This window comes from Penicillium chermesinum (assembly GCF_028974085.1).
Source record: "Penicillium chermesinum strain IBT 19713 chromosome Unknown utg000003l:1.0-5111272.0:1.0-5115320.0, whole genome shotgun sequence".
NCBI lineage: Eukaryota > Fungi > Ascomycota > Eurotiomycetes > Eurotiales > Aspergillaceae > Penicillium > Penicillium chermesinum.
In genome coordinates, this window is record NW_026695313.1 from 921,328 (window position 1) to 934,514 (window position 13,187).

The 13,187-nt window shown below is 50.2% G+C and overlaps 9 protein-coding genes across 9 annotated transcripts; 5 read left to right on the plus strand and 4 right to left on the minus strand.

Moving 5' to 3' along the window:
* Positions 1 to 345: 345 nt before the first annotated feature.
* On the plus strand, positions 346 to 806 carry N7468_003243 (uncharacterized protein; the record flags this gene model as incomplete). Its single annotated transcript, XM_058472540.1, has 2 exons — positions 346 to 480; positions 534 to 806. The coding sequence occupies 2 exons, from the start codon at positions 346 to 348 to the stop codon at positions 804 to 806; spliced, it is 408 nt and encodes a 135-aa protein (XP_058331543.1).
* Positions 807 to 1,186: 380 nt separating this feature from the next.
* Positions 1,187 to 1,783, minus strand: N7468_003244 (uncharacterized protein; the record flags this gene model as incomplete). The annotated part of the gene is made up of 3 exons (XM_058472541.1): positions 1,187 to 1,281; positions 1,341 to 1,629; positions 1,685 to 1,783. The coding sequence occupies 3 exons, from the start codon at positions 1,781 to 1,783 to the stop codon at positions 1,187 to 1,189; spliced, it is 483 nt and encodes a 160-aa protein (XP_058331544.1).
* A 163-nt stretch (positions 1,784 to 1,946) lies between these two features.
* On the plus strand, positions 1,947 to 3,330 carry N7468_003245 (RNA-binding protein; the record flags this gene model as incomplete). The annotated part of the gene is made up of 3 exons (XM_058472542.1): positions 1,947 to 1,980; positions 2,040 to 2,628; positions 2,682 to 3,330. 3 exons carry the CDS (start codon positions 1,947 to 1,949, stop codon positions 3,328 to 3,330), a joined length of 1,272 nt encoding a protein of 423 aa, XP_058331545.1.
* Positions 3,331 to 3,631: 301 nt separating this feature from the next.
* N7468_003246 (uncharacterized protein) lies at positions 3,632 to 3,962 on the minus strand (the record flags this gene model as incomplete). The annotated part of the gene is made up of 2 exons (XM_058472543.1): positions 3,632 to 3,774; positions 3,809 to 3,962. 2 exons carry the CDS (start codon positions 3,960 to 3,962, stop codon positions 3,632 to 3,634), a joined length of 297 nt encoding a protein of 98 aa, XP_058331546.1.
* A 380-nt stretch (positions 3,963 to 4,342) lies between these two features.
* On the minus strand, positions 4,343 to 5,093 carry N7468_003247 (guided entry of tail-anchored proteins factor 1; the record flags this gene model as incomplete). The annotated part of the gene is made up of 4 exons (XM_058472544.1): positions 4,343 to 4,468; positions 4,530 to 4,672; positions 4,735 to 4,921; positions 5,007 to 5,093. 4 exons carry the CDS (start codon positions 5,091 to 5,093, stop codon positions 4,343 to 4,345), a joined length of 543 nt encoding a protein of 180 aa, XP_058331547.1.
* A 350-nt stretch (positions 5,094 to 5,443) lies between these two features.
* Positions 5,444 to 6,472, plus strand: N7468_003248 (uncharacterized protein; the record flags this gene model as incomplete). Its single annotated transcript, XM_058472545.1, has 1 exon — positions 5,444 to 6,472. The coding sequence occupies one exon, from the start codon at positions 5,444 to 5,446 to the stop codon at positions 6,470 to 6,472; it is 1,029 nt and encodes a 342-aa protein (XP_058331548.1).
* Positions 6,473 to 6,730: 258 nt separating this feature from the next.
* On the minus strand, positions 6,731 to 7,031 carry N7468_003249 (4F5 domain protein; the record flags this gene model as incomplete). Its single annotated transcript, XM_058472546.1, has 3 exons — positions 6,731 to 6,774; positions 6,833 to 6,917; positions 6,969 to 7,031. 3 exons carry the CDS (start codon positions 7,029 to 7,031, stop codon positions 6,731 to 6,733), a joined length of 192 nt encoding a protein of 63 aa, XP_058331549.1.
* A 1,143-nt stretch (positions 7,032 to 8,174) lies between these two features.
* N7468_003250 (uncharacterized protein) lies at positions 8,175 to 10,651 on the plus strand (the record flags this gene model as incomplete). Its single annotated transcript, XM_058472547.1, has 4 exons — positions 8,175 to 8,364; positions 8,415 to 8,659; positions 8,714 to 9,055; positions 9,533 to 10,651. The coding sequence occupies 4 exons, from the start codon at positions 8,175 to 8,177 to the stop codon at positions 10,649 to 10,651; spliced, it is 1,896 nt and encodes a 631-aa protein (XP_058331550.1).
* A 484-nt stretch (positions 10,652 to 11,135) lies between these two features.
* Positions 11,136 to 12,778, plus strand: N7468_003251 (uncharacterized protein; the record flags this gene model as incomplete). The annotated part of the gene is made up of 5 exons (XM_058472548.1): positions 11,136 to 11,256; positions 11,419 to 11,729; positions 11,803 to 12,090; positions 12,148 to 12,420; positions 12,455 to 12,778. 5 exons carry the CDS (start codon positions 11,136 to 11,138, stop codon positions 12,776 to 12,778), a joined length of 1,317 nt encoding a protein of 438 aa, XP_058331551.1.
* Positions 12,779 to 13,187: the final 409 nt, after the last annotated feature.

The window sequence follows — 13,187 nt, forward strand, 5'->3', positions numbered from 1 at the left end:
GGAACTTTCCCAGATCCAAAGGACAAGAAATGGCTCTCAGCGCAGCGGGCGATAGTGTTTATATCTGGATTTGCTACATTCCAAGGGGGACTTATGTATCACCTTTTGTGAATTGTCCATAATCTAGACGAGCAGCCCCTGTAGTTTCCATTCCCTCCCTTCATCGACGACGAAGGGATACCGATATAAGTGTAGCATAGCTTTCCTCTTGGCCCCATTGACCGATCGCTCTAAACCTTCTTGCAGTACAGTCCTTCGTTCTCGAACAATTCGTCTTCCAACTAGTCAGCACTCTCGCTTACTTCATTTCACAATACATCATTTACAACATATTCGTACTTCAGAATGGCTCGCTTCAACCTTTCTTTCCTGGCCTTTTTCTTCGTGTTTGCCGTTCTTGTTCTTTCGTCGCCTATCAAGCGCGATGACGCGACCTCTGACCAGAAACTGAGCCTCGAGACTGCTCTCGACGACGTCAAGGTATGTTTTCCCAAAATTGCCCGTTTTCAATTGTTTACTAACTCGTCCCTTAGGCTGCCACGAAGATGATGCAAGGCTTTGATAATAGCGACTCCAATGACCAGAAGAACCAGATCAACAATGCCGACGACGACACCAAGACCGACGGCGAGAAGCCTGAGACGGAGAAGAAGGTCAACGAGGCTACTCCTACCCACACGAAGAAGACCTCTGGAAACTTCGCCACTCCAACACCCACCAACACCCACAAGCCTACCTCGCAGCCTAATGCGCTTGGCAATCTTCCCATTCTTGGTGGACTCCTAGGTGGTACCGGTGGCCTGTAAATGACTGGCTCTATTCACAGCCTGGAGGCGAGAGGTTTTGTGTGCGCGGGAGGTGAAGATTTGATTGAAATGGCAATTGCGCCAGTCTGGAATTGGGTATTTATGGGACATGATTCGATAGCTGCATCTTTTGTTCAGCTAGGCACATTTAGTTACCAGTCAATTTATGTGATGATTCTCATACCTGTTACTTGCCCCACATTAAGTGCCATAAGGCTTCAAGCTGGCCCAGCCCTTGAAGGTGCCGCATAGGGAACTTTCACAGACTCTACATCGCTTTGAGTGGATCATTTCCACTTTGACGACTTGACATAACAAGCAGAGGAAGGACGCAGCATATGGGTTTTCTGGGTTCAAATGTCTAGGAGCGATCCCTCTCTTCATTTATTGGCCTTTTGCTGCCCCTCATACAGGCCTGTGTAGTATCCTGCATAGTACCAGGCCATCATGAGGTTCTTCAGATTCTCGTCTTGAGCTAGAGGAAGCGTTGGTTGTCATTCCCGAAAGAGGGCAAAGGAATCGTTTGGAACGTACCCGAAGCTAGAACAGGCTGGGGCATGGGCAGCGTGCCTGGATGAGCAGAAGAGCCTTGAGCAGCCTCCGCAGAAGATGACGGAGCAGCAGCTGTTACGGGAGGTGCATCGGAGGCCGCATCGGGGTTCAAATCATTGGCTTCAGTTTCCGTGCCCAAGTTCCCTGCATCGTCGATATCCACTTGCATGGAGATCCTGGTATCATTTTCGAGCCCTGCTTCTTGGGCGCCTCGGGCTTCTCGAAGAACGTCCTCGACATTCTCGCCCTTCGCGTGGATGCTATGATAGAGCTGCATCAAGTTAGTAACCAACCATGAGGAGACGTAAGAGTTGTCAGGTGCGCACCTTGTATTCTTCCTCGACATCATCCCACGACTGCACCAGAGAGGAGTCATCCCAGATCGCCTCATGGGATAAAGCCTTGTTGCGTTTACTTTTCCCCATGGCTGCCCGTTTAGAAGGAAGTCGGGAATCGCGTTGGTGATTGGCGATGATTGGTGTAGGTGCTTGGGTGAGGTGGGGACTCCCGGGGTCACCGCCTTAACTTTTTTTTCTTCTCCAACGATAATCGCAACGATCGGTCGCCAATCCTCCACAATACAGCGAAATGGCTCCTGATAAGAAGGAGAAAAAGCGCAAGTGTATGTCCTGGAAATTTTTCACTCGCAAATTTTTTCTTTTTTTCACTAACAATTCGCAGCGACGGTCGCCAGCGACTCTCCCGCGAAAAAAACCAAGAAGGTTGAGCCCAAGACCGGAGACCTCGAAAACATTGCCCCCAAGTCAATTTTGAAGAAAAAAGACGCTGCCGATGTGAAGACCAAGGAGCCCAAACCTAGCTCCGTCAAGGCGAGTAATGGGTCTGTCCACAAGAGCAAGCCCCGCAAGCGCGCCGCCGATTTCCTGAGCGACGATGAGAATGAAGAGCCTGCTGCATCTACTTCCACCAAATCTGCGAAGAAGCCCAAAAAGTCAGAGTCAGCTGGCAAGGAATCTAAGACCTCTTCAAAGGCGAAAAAAACCGAGGAGGTCGCCGAAGACTCTGACGATGAACCCCAGGATGTCGCTCCAGAGTCGGAGGACGAGGAAGACGAGGAGCTCGATGACCAAACCGCAGCTTTGATCAAGGGTTTCGAAAGCAGTGGCGATGAGGATGACTCTGGCGATGAGGGCTACAGCAAGGACAAGCCGGTCCCCAAGATTCCGGACTCCAAGAAGACTCAGCGCAAGATCGCCAAGAAGCTGAAGCAAAATGAGGCCCCAGAAGAGCCAGGAACCGTTTACATTGGGTAAGTGGCCTGCAGAGCTCTCTCGATCGCTTCCCTCTAACGAATTGACTTAGACGTATTCCCCACGGTTTCTATGAACATCAAATGCGCGCCTACTTTTCTCAGTTCGGTGATATTACCCGTCTTCGTCTCTCTCGCAACCGTATTACTGGTCGTTCGAAGCACTATGCCTTTGTCGAGTTCTCCTCCGCTACCGTCGCCAAGATCGTTGCTGAGACCATGGACAATTACTTGATGTATGGTCATATCCTGAAGTGCAAATTCGTTCCCCAGGAGCAGCTTCACGCGGAGGTCTGGAAGGGCGCCAACCGCCGCTTCAAGCGTACTCCATGGAACCGTATTGAGAAGAAGCGATTGGAGAAGGGCAAGACCCGTGAGCAGTGGTCCAAGCGCATTGAGGAGGAACAGAAGAAGCGACAAGCGACGGCTGAAAAGATGAAGGCCCTGGGCTACGACGTTCCTCTGCCTCAGCTGAAGAGTGTTGACGACGTCCCTGTTCAGGTACAGGAGTCCAAGGCCGTCGAGGCTGCCACGACTCCTGCCGAAGAGCCTACAAAGGCTATTGAAGCCCCAGCCGATGAAGAAACTCCCAAGAGCAAAAAGAGTAAGAAGATCGACACCCCGAAGGAGAAAGCAGTGGAGGCCGCTACCGATTCGCCTGCCACTAAGAGCAAGAAGAAGGCCAAGAAGGCTAAGGCTTAAAAAATGGTGTACCAACAATGGGGGTTCGTTTATTCATAGCCATCGATGCATGTATCTTTTGATCTTAAATATGACTACTCTTTCTTAGACCGCTGTCACAAAATTGTTGTAAACAACCTGCTCTGTAAAACTTCAGCTCTTGACTCTTTCCAAGCCGGTGGAAATATCTACAGACACAAGTGACCCACATATTATCCCACAACAGCCTAGCTTGGTCACATGACCTTCACCAGAAGAAACAGAAAACGCAAAATTCGTCCCGAGCTTTCTCTTTCCCAACTCCTCGCTCGAAGAATCGCATTCAAAGCTTACGCACAAAAGAAGTCTCTTCTTTTCTACTCTTGCTTTGGGAGAAAGTCCCCGGACACCCTGCGCTTTGGTTTTCCAAAGTTTTCAAGTCAGGCAATGCGGAAACGCGCCGCCATAGAAGCAATTCGATAGCGGCTTACTGCCCTATCCCTCCAAGCTGCTTAGCTACCGCCCGACAGTCTGACTGGACATAATGGGGCGGCTGGCTGTGGCTGCAGAGGGGAAGGTGGGATTCGTCTCCCTTGTATCGGGTTGCCTTTCGTCGTGTTTGGATAGTCATGCGATTGCCCTCCTTTGAAGGAGGGTAACTCAATGGGGCTCATTCTTGAGGCGAGGAGTTCAAATCTTTTGAGTCTGTAGCTTATAAGCAAAGCGGTGACGGGGTGGTTTACCTGTCACAGATGCCCTGTCGAAGGGGCCGGACTCTTTGGAATCTCCTTTGCTTTAGCTATGAGCTTTATTTTTTGTTCGTGTGATGATCAGCCAATCATAGAGTCAAGCACTGAGATTCCCTAGCTACGGCAGGGGATCCTTGACGATAAACGATTGTTTTATATCTGATGAACATTGCAATACTGCGAGGCTATTCATATCGTACTAAATAGTTCCCGGCCATTATCGAAATACAACTAAATTACATTGGCTATGCGATTTGACACCTAGAGACTATATGATTAAACAAAATATCGTACAATAACCCCCCCTACTGTGCCTTGCTGGCCTCTTTGGCAGCTGATGGGGCAGCAGGTTTCCTGGCTAATTGCACCACCAACCCACCCACAATGTCCGCAACGACTGCGATAACTGCTGAACATACATTATTCCACATCTGGATGCTAACAGTCCCCACTGGTGCCTTGGGAAAGCAAAGGATCCATTCGATAGGGTACGGAAGCCAGCCGCTGGGCAGAGAGAACATGGGGGGTTTTCGTGTAGTAGAATTGCAGGATGATCTTCAGGCCGCTGGTGCTGACCCAGCGAACGCCTCGAACCTTCGAATCAAAAGAAGCCTTTGCAGCGGATGTCTTCTGGTCTTCATAGGAACAGGGTCAACTAAATGTATGGTAAGGAGGCTTCCGAGGTCGTTGCACGTACTCATCTCTTCGTATTCTTCCAAGCTTTTGTCGTGACGTCTCCGTAGCTTTGCCCATTTCGCGAACTCGTCTTGCGAACTCGTGTTATTCATATCACGCTTCAGTTCGAGGGATTCCTTTTTGAGTCGGAGCTGCTCGCGCACATTTCGTGAGTTTTCGGAGGGGAGTTTCAAGTAGAGATGCCATAACTAGGTTCAACGATTAGCAGAGTGCCAGGGCTGCATTACTGCGCTGCAGGAATATCAAAGATCTTTTTTTAGAGATACCACACACCAAGGCATTGATTGTATCGGCTCCAATTTCATTAATGAGATAGATCACGACGTTCAAAAAGAACATCGTCAAGATGAGTTCTGCCATGATGACAGTGGGGTCGACCAAATACCAAACAGGCTAGTCGCGAAAGACTGGCTGTGAAGGCTGGAAGGAAATCGGATGACAAGGAGGTCGGGAAGTATGGGCACGGCAGCGGTGCAGTGCTCTGAGTCGTAGGAACAGGTGTCTCGTGGAAAGCCACAGGTGAATGTGTCCGGACAACCTGGATTCTTTGGCAAATCGCCCGGATCCCTCTCTCTCCGCCTTAAGGCTGGGGCCGCTTTTCCAACCCCCAACCACAACGTCACAACCGTGGTCTGGGCTCAAAAAGAGATAAAAACCAAAAAAAAAGAAAGAAAAAAAAAATCATTCCGAAGTGTTTGAGCCCTTGATCCATGAGTGCCTCTGAACAGGCATTTCGAGAACTCAGCCATGTTTTCTCCACCAGAGGTAATCAAGTCCTCGAGATCGAGATAATACCTCCATCCTTGGGATCTTCATTCCTACAAGATGAGGCATCAATCGGTCTTACCAAAAAGGCCTTGGTACAAGCATATACGGTTGCTAGAGAGCTGTTTTTCAAGCATCTTGTGCTCGTGTTCGAAGAGGGCACCCGAGCCCAGCAAAGCCACGATGAGCTTGGGGATGAATTAGGAATCACAGAGATCATGCTCCTTTTCGATTGTGAGCATTTGACTGCGTGTAACTGGCGTAAACGCCAGCTTCTAGCAGCGGCGGCACGATGCGCAAAGGCGCCCGATCAAATCGTCCCGACCAAAGAGATGCTGAAAGCAGAGTTGACTCTTTTAACGAGCTTCCAGACCTCACCACTGCACCGGCACACGAAATCCCCTACATTGTGGTCTCATAGATTATGGACGGTAAAGCAACTCTTAGCCTTGGAGTCCTTGAGCACCAATGCCATGTTGAAACTCCAATACGAGGAGCTGGCCTATGTTCTCCGTGCAGGCGAGCTCCACCCGCGGAATTACTATGCTTTCGGCTATATGCGGCAGCTGCATTCCTTCCTTGCCAGTATAGCAACTGTGGAGGGTCGACCTGGGTGGTCTCTTGATCTGGCGAAGAGCCTACTAGATCCTGTGCTGAACTGGTGTTATGCTCACCCAAGAGACATATCGGGCTGGACGTTCGGCAAATATCTGCTCCATCAAATATCAGACCAACAGATTCGGAACCAAGTCATAGCTCGGGCTCTATCATTTGCCCGAGATATCGGATGGGAAGGCGAGAGCTTTTGGACATTTGTCGATCAAACCGTTCGAGAGTTTTCTCTTGAACAAGTTGTTCACGCGATAGTTCCTTTGGAGACTGAGCCCTCATTATCTACGGGAAACGCGCCAGCATGGGCCAATCGACTCGCCACGGCCAAAGTATATTGGGCCGCGCACAAATCTCCCTCCTGAAATCTGAACCATCGCGTATATCTCTACCTATAGTACGGCCCCAAGAACTCATGTCTCGTTGATTGAAAACTCCGCTATGAATTCTACATTGATGAATGAACGCCGGAGTGAAAGAACGCCTCGCTAGTTGCCCGGCTCGATGAAAAGAAAAAGATCTTGTATAGCAGAGTCCTGCCTTGTGATAAATGTCGCTGGCGCTTCTGGGTTTAATCGAAAGGGGTCACAAAGCCGCCGGGGATGGAAGGGATCAGATCCGGGTTATTTCTTTTTCCCGGCTGCTTCGGCGGCCTTTTTCTCGTCCGCTGTTTCAATCCTCTCGTCAGTATGGTATCTCACAGGCTCCACTTAAGGCCAACTCACCTCTCCTCTGCTTCTCACGCATGATAGCCGCCGCGTCCTCCTTGGACTTTTGGTACTGGGTTCCCGACATGGTGTTCTTGGTCTTCTGTAGCAAGACTTAGCGGAGATCTCGGTGGACGGTATAGGGTAGACGAACCGCCGCGGCGGCCTTCTTTTGGGCCTTCGCCCGATCAGTATCACGCTGATTTCCTCGGGTCATCGTTGGGTTGAAATCCAGACGAGTGGTGCTTGGTTAGTAGCGCCGAGGTTTGGTGATTGGGTATGGAGGGGAAAAAACGGAGTAAAAAATGAGGGGCCGATTCTCCCGGTTTAAAAAAAAGGCACCCCAGACTGGAATGGCGCGCCGGCGAATCACGGTGCCTTTCCTTTGTTCGGCCCTCCTAACTCCTCCATAACCCTAACTTGAAATATTCGCCTTGTATTTCTTCATAGGAGCAAGAGCAGAATCATGCAGATTCTCGATTTAGATATTTCCTTGCTTCGTCCCGGCGCGTCGGGGGCTCCTATGATTGGGCGCGTAAATAGCCGCGGGTTTCATGTTCGTGAAACCAAGAATAGTCACTGGGTTGAAGTCATGAGATTGAATGGGCCCAGAAAACATGCGTTAGGAGGAACAATTGAATACAGGGTTTCCTAGTTGGGCTATAATGACTCGGTTGTTGAGAGCGACAGATCTTATATACAAAGAGAAGAAGAATGTCTTTATGCCACCACAGAGGGCATATACCATCCGTAGTAACTCCTTGACGCCCAATTCTGGAGGATTTTAGGTTTGTTTCACCATTGTGGAAAGTCGGACACTCCTGGCCAGTGCTTCTGTCTGCAGTGAAGGTGGCCCAGATTTGAATCGAGTTTTGGCTCTAACCTCAGGCCGTCAAGCTACTAGCTCCGATCCCTGCGCCTAGAAGATTACCAATAGAAATCATAACCCTATAGAATGAACCAATTAATGCGTGAATAGTGTGAAGAGACCACTTATAGAAACATTAGCCGGATTCATATCTCTAGCTCTAGCCTGTTTCAGGTTCTAACTATAGGCCTTTATTTGGGACCTAGGCGGCTCTGGGCTTCCCCAGTGAATGTGAGCCAGTGAAGACATAGATATTCTTTCTTTCCCCCCTCCATTCACGCTCTGCAATCCATCGTTCATTGAAATTGTAGGCTTCGAGTTGATCTCGCCTTTATTTTGTCCCTTTGTGGGATTCTAAGCTTCTTGCTGGCCAGTCGCTTCCTTCCCCTTCTATCCACACCTTCCTTGCTACCTGAGACCTATATCAGTGGTCTCGATATCTTCTTCTTTTTTCCTCTTTTGTCGCAAACAAGCTAGACTCAGCTCTCCAATATGATGAGCAAGCTTCGGCAGTCCCTGGCTGGTCCAGGTTATGTGATCCTCAACGTGATTCGTGCTTTGAACATCATCGTGTTTATTGATACGATTGCGGCCTGTGTGGTGATGCTGGTCAAGATCAAGACAGAAAATGGATTCTTCTTCTTTGAAGCTGTCACCCATGCTGTGGTTGCTCTGATTAATAGTATGTTTCCAGTGGCATGCCCGTGATTCGAAAGGATACTAACCCTAGAGTAGTTGCGTTGATCATATCGGAACTCCCCATCCTACGGTCCTTTGTCAACCGCAGGTGGCCAATGTTCGGCGAAGAAGCAGGCTTCCTTTCGCTCGCCGTGATCATGATGATTATCGGCGTTTCAACTCTTGGGAATCTTAATTCCGATACCATGAGCCAGAAGAAGCTTGGTGTGACCTTCTGGAGAATTGTACTCTCTGCGGGCATTCTGGGTATGATCATGAGCCTGATCAATATCCTTGCTGTAAGTCAGAAATAATGTGTCGATTTTGGATTATTCTGCTAACAAATCATATAGACGCTCATCTTCAGCGACAGCGAGGCTGGTGTTAGCGCCCGCCATATTCGCGCCCACGGAGCGGTTGCGCCGCAGAAGCTGATGAGCCGGACCAACAGCCGCCGGTCACTGCAGCTCAGTCTGAAACGTGAAGACTCCGTGCTTCCTGGATACTCTCGAGAACCCACCTCGGCCTTCAAGCGGGCTTCTCAGCGATTCACCAATCGTTTCCCACTCAAGATTTCGTCTCCCCTCCGACCTCCCGAGCAACAGCAAGATGCAGCTTCATCCCGATACTCTCGCGAAACAGCTGAGCCCAAGATGCCAGACCCGGCGCACCACCCCGCTATGAATGCCAGCTATGTTTGATTTGATAAATTCTGAGGAGTAATTGGGCACAGTAAGGCGTTGCAGGGGCATACCAAGTTCGATGCTTCAAGTTTCAAATCCCTTCTGATCTTTGTAAATCTTGTATGGTTTTTTCTTTGTATGAATGACGCTTATACTCAAAGAATCTTTTAACACGAAGGATTTTATAACTGGTAGAAATACAAAAATAAGACGTAGAGGGACAAAATCAATAACGCGGTATAACTAGTTCCTTGGTCGCCGTAACTACCCGTTTACCTAAGTTAGCGACCCTCGACCGCTTTGGGGACGCGCTCCGCAACGTGTTGTTCAACCTCTCGTTTGCACTTGGACTCATTCCAGCATTCCGATGTTTTTGAGGCTTTAATCGAAGCCATGGCCGGGACTGGGATTTCGTGGGAAACGTATGGTCCCCTTTTTGCTTTATTTTGGGGCATCTGCTAACACCAATCGGCTGTGAATAGCACCAAGTCCCTTCTGATCTTCTTCGCTCCCATCATCATCCCCCGGCTCATCGGGGCCTATCGAGCTCTTCGGGTATCTATTGCGAGTCGACCGCCACCTCGAGGCCTCCCCGATCTAGCTGCGCGTGCTTTGAACGTCCTATTTGGGAGTATTGTGTACTTCTTTCTCCTCAGCCTGCCTTTCAACCCGCATGCGCCCGAGACAAATATCTTCGCGGTCACCCGTTCACGCATCAATACGTCAACGGATGTGATCTTCCAGCGTCTGTCTCGCCTTCGACCGGAAGGTCAGTTAACTGAAGCTGACACCCTCTTACGAGACAAGCTCACATCCCTCGGAGCTCGCAAGGTATATCTCACCTTTGGCCCCGATGCTTTGGTATCTTGTCAATACTGCTCATTCGACAATCTCTACACTTATCTCTTATACTATCTTCCGAAGAATGTCCTACGGCCACATCTGCTCCACCTGTTGATTCTGGGGATAGCTACGTCGGCTCCTTTGAGTGGGCCGTATGGAGCCCGCTGGCGCACCAAGTTTACCTTAGCTGGTTTAGCATTGGCCGCCCTCGATCTCTGGATCGTAGCTACGTATGATGCTGTGCAGTCAGCTTCTATCGCCGTTCGAGCCGGCCAGGTGCCCCCCTCCGGTCTATACAACTCTATAACCCTCTTGCGGCCGCTCGCATTTGCTATCTGCGACGGGATATGTGCCATGGTCATCTATCTCTCGGCCACAAACCGGTTCTTCTTCAAGCCGCCGTCGACTGCAGAACAGATAGATCAGACTGTATCCGCGGCCCTCGTGGCGGCGTCCAATGCCAACTTGAAGCTCCACGCTGCTAGCGTAGCGCGCAACGCTGTCGTACGAGACAAATCGCTTAAAGCTCGGGATGATGTATACTGGCAAACCATGGTGGCGGTGGAGAATCCGACTCGGGGCAGCGGGAATGGGCTTCAGCAGCAGCCGGTGAAAAATGGTACGGTGGTGAACAATATCTGGGAGGAGGAGGAAGTGGCTCGAGCAATGTCGCGGGCGATGGCAGGCCACGGCGGGGTAGACCTGGCGCAACTGGGGACCAGCGCCAATGACTTCGTACGCGGGGTGACGGAAGGTTTAGACTAAAAGAAAGCGCGTAGAGCAATCTGCATAATCACCTTAGAGATTTTTCCCTCTTTCAATTCAATGCAATGTCACAGATCCCAGCCTTTTCGAGGCGGTGTGGAGCTTGTCGATCATCAGCGTGAACGACGTGAAACGAGTTCACCGGTCCTCCCCCGCCTCCTTCTTGCTCCCACCTCTCCCCCGTGGACTCGAATTCCCCTTCCTCCTGGGTCTAAGAAGTCCTTAGCTCTCATTTGGGACTCATATAGCGCAGCTTCTCCAACCCGGCCAGTCTCTCCAAGAAAACAAGGGTGGGAACGTTGCTTCTCCCTCTGCTGAGCCAGTGACCGTGCGGCAGATCCGCCCTGAGGCTTCCAGACCCATCCCACTCCTCCGGTTAATTACGCAGTACTAGTGCCGACCCTCTTTTTGGCTCTCCCGTGCAACTTCGCCAACATTCCCTCTTGCAAAGCTCTGTGATCTTTGCCCGCACCCCTCCCCCGTCATGGCCAAAGAGACGACGGTGTCATTGCCAGCGCCAGAGCTCAATGCCTATGTTTCGAGCCCGAGCGGACCGCGAGCCAAGGAGACCACGTTCCGAGAATGGGTGGTCGATAACCAAATTGGTATGATATCAACACGTTTCTACAACCGGCCAAAAGCCTACAACTCCGGTCGCAGCATGGAAGCTTTCAAAGAAAAACAAAAACAAGTCGCTTGCTGTGCTGCATGTTGATCTAGGCATTGGAACCGAAAAAAAACCTGAGCTAACTCTTGGCACCTCGTAGGAATCTCGATGACCATATTCTCGATGCTATTGGCCCTCCACAATCTTTACCCTTCGCTGCGACCGTATACCCAGCCTTTCTTTGAATTGTCGTACTATGATGCTGCCGGCGACTACTACGTTCAGGGCTGGGACGATGTATACTTCGTCTTCAGCGTCGTCCTTGCCCTCAACGCGGTCCGTGCAATTGCGATGGATTGGATTCTCTATCCCTTTGCTCGAAGCGCCGGATTGAAGCGAAAGGGATGCATTCGTTTCGCCGAGCAGGGCTGGCAGACAATCTACTATTCCGGAATTTGGGCATTGGGCTTGGTAGGTGTTTCCACTATGTAATCTTCAGGTCAGCCAATTGCTAACATTTCTTTTCTCCCTTTTCTATGTATAGTACCTTTGGAAGAACTCATACTATTGGTGGGACTTCAGCGCACTTTGGGACGAATGGCCTGCACGACCTTTATCAGGCCTCATGAAATGGTACCTGCTAGTTGAGCTGGGCTTTCTAATCCAGCAGATCTTTGTCATTCATATCGAGGAGCAGCGCAAAGATCACTACCAGATGCTGTCGCACCACATTATCACCAGTGTCCTTTTAAGCTCCGCCTATGTCTATGGATTCTACAACGTCTCTAATGTGGTGCTGTGTCTGATGGATGTCGTGGATTTCCTTCTTCCGGTAAGACCCAGTCGTTGAATAGTTCTACGTCCGAATTTGCACTCACAATCATCATAGTTTGCCAAGATCCTCAAGTACCTTGGTTTTATGAATGCCTGCAATGTTGCTTTTGGCGTCTTCATGGCAACCTGGGTCCTTACGCGACACTACTTGTACAACGTACTGTGGTGGTCGATTTACCAGAATGTCCCGGACAGGATGGCGTACGGTTGCTATTCTCGAGCGACCGGCGAGCTTATCAGCGAAGATGGATATCCTCGTTCCTTTGGATACCTGTTCACGCCTTTCCAGGACTTGAACGGTCCTATTTTGCATGAACAGCACGATCAAGTACATATTCCTGTCTTTCTTGCTCTCTATCCAGGGACTCTCTGTCGTCTGGTTCCGCTTGATTGCCCGTATTGCATACGGTGTGGTCTGTGGTAACGATGCAGAAGATGTTCGCAGTGACGAGGAGGACGAGGTTGAAAATGACGAGGCTGCACCTAATGCCCCTGTGTTGTTGGCCGCTAAGGAAGGCGTGAGCGTACCTCCCATTGCCAATGATGTCGCTACGGGCCCGGACCACCGCCGGACGAATGGTTCTGGGTCTGTACGTGCTCGCGGCCGCGGCCGCGGCCGCGTGCCTTTCGATCAGAGCGACCGGAAAGCACTGCTAGGTCGCATCGGCTGCGACAAGCCTACCTAAACGTTTCGCCCAGCCTCAGTGACGAATTCCTTTCGAGTTCCGTGCTTACATGTTCTCACGCCTTTTCACTTTCACTGTGCCTCCCGGTATGAGCCACGGCAGGTTATAGGGCCTCTCCATGAAAATGCTCGACTAATGATCTTCTGCGATTTCTCAATTTCCCGTTTGTCCGGCAACCTCTATTCCCGCGCCTCCTTATCTAGGTCGCCTATATCCCTGAGTGTTTTTTATTGGTTTTTTTTTTTTTCCTTTTCTTTTCCTTCTTTCTCCTTTCCTCTTTGTTATCTGCGTATATTCTATCGACCTGGGTTTGGGGGCCTCGGGGCGGGGCTTTTCTTATGATTGTCCTTTTCCTCTCCTCTTCACTATGATTCGAGATTCAGACGATACCATTCAATGAAACACCCGG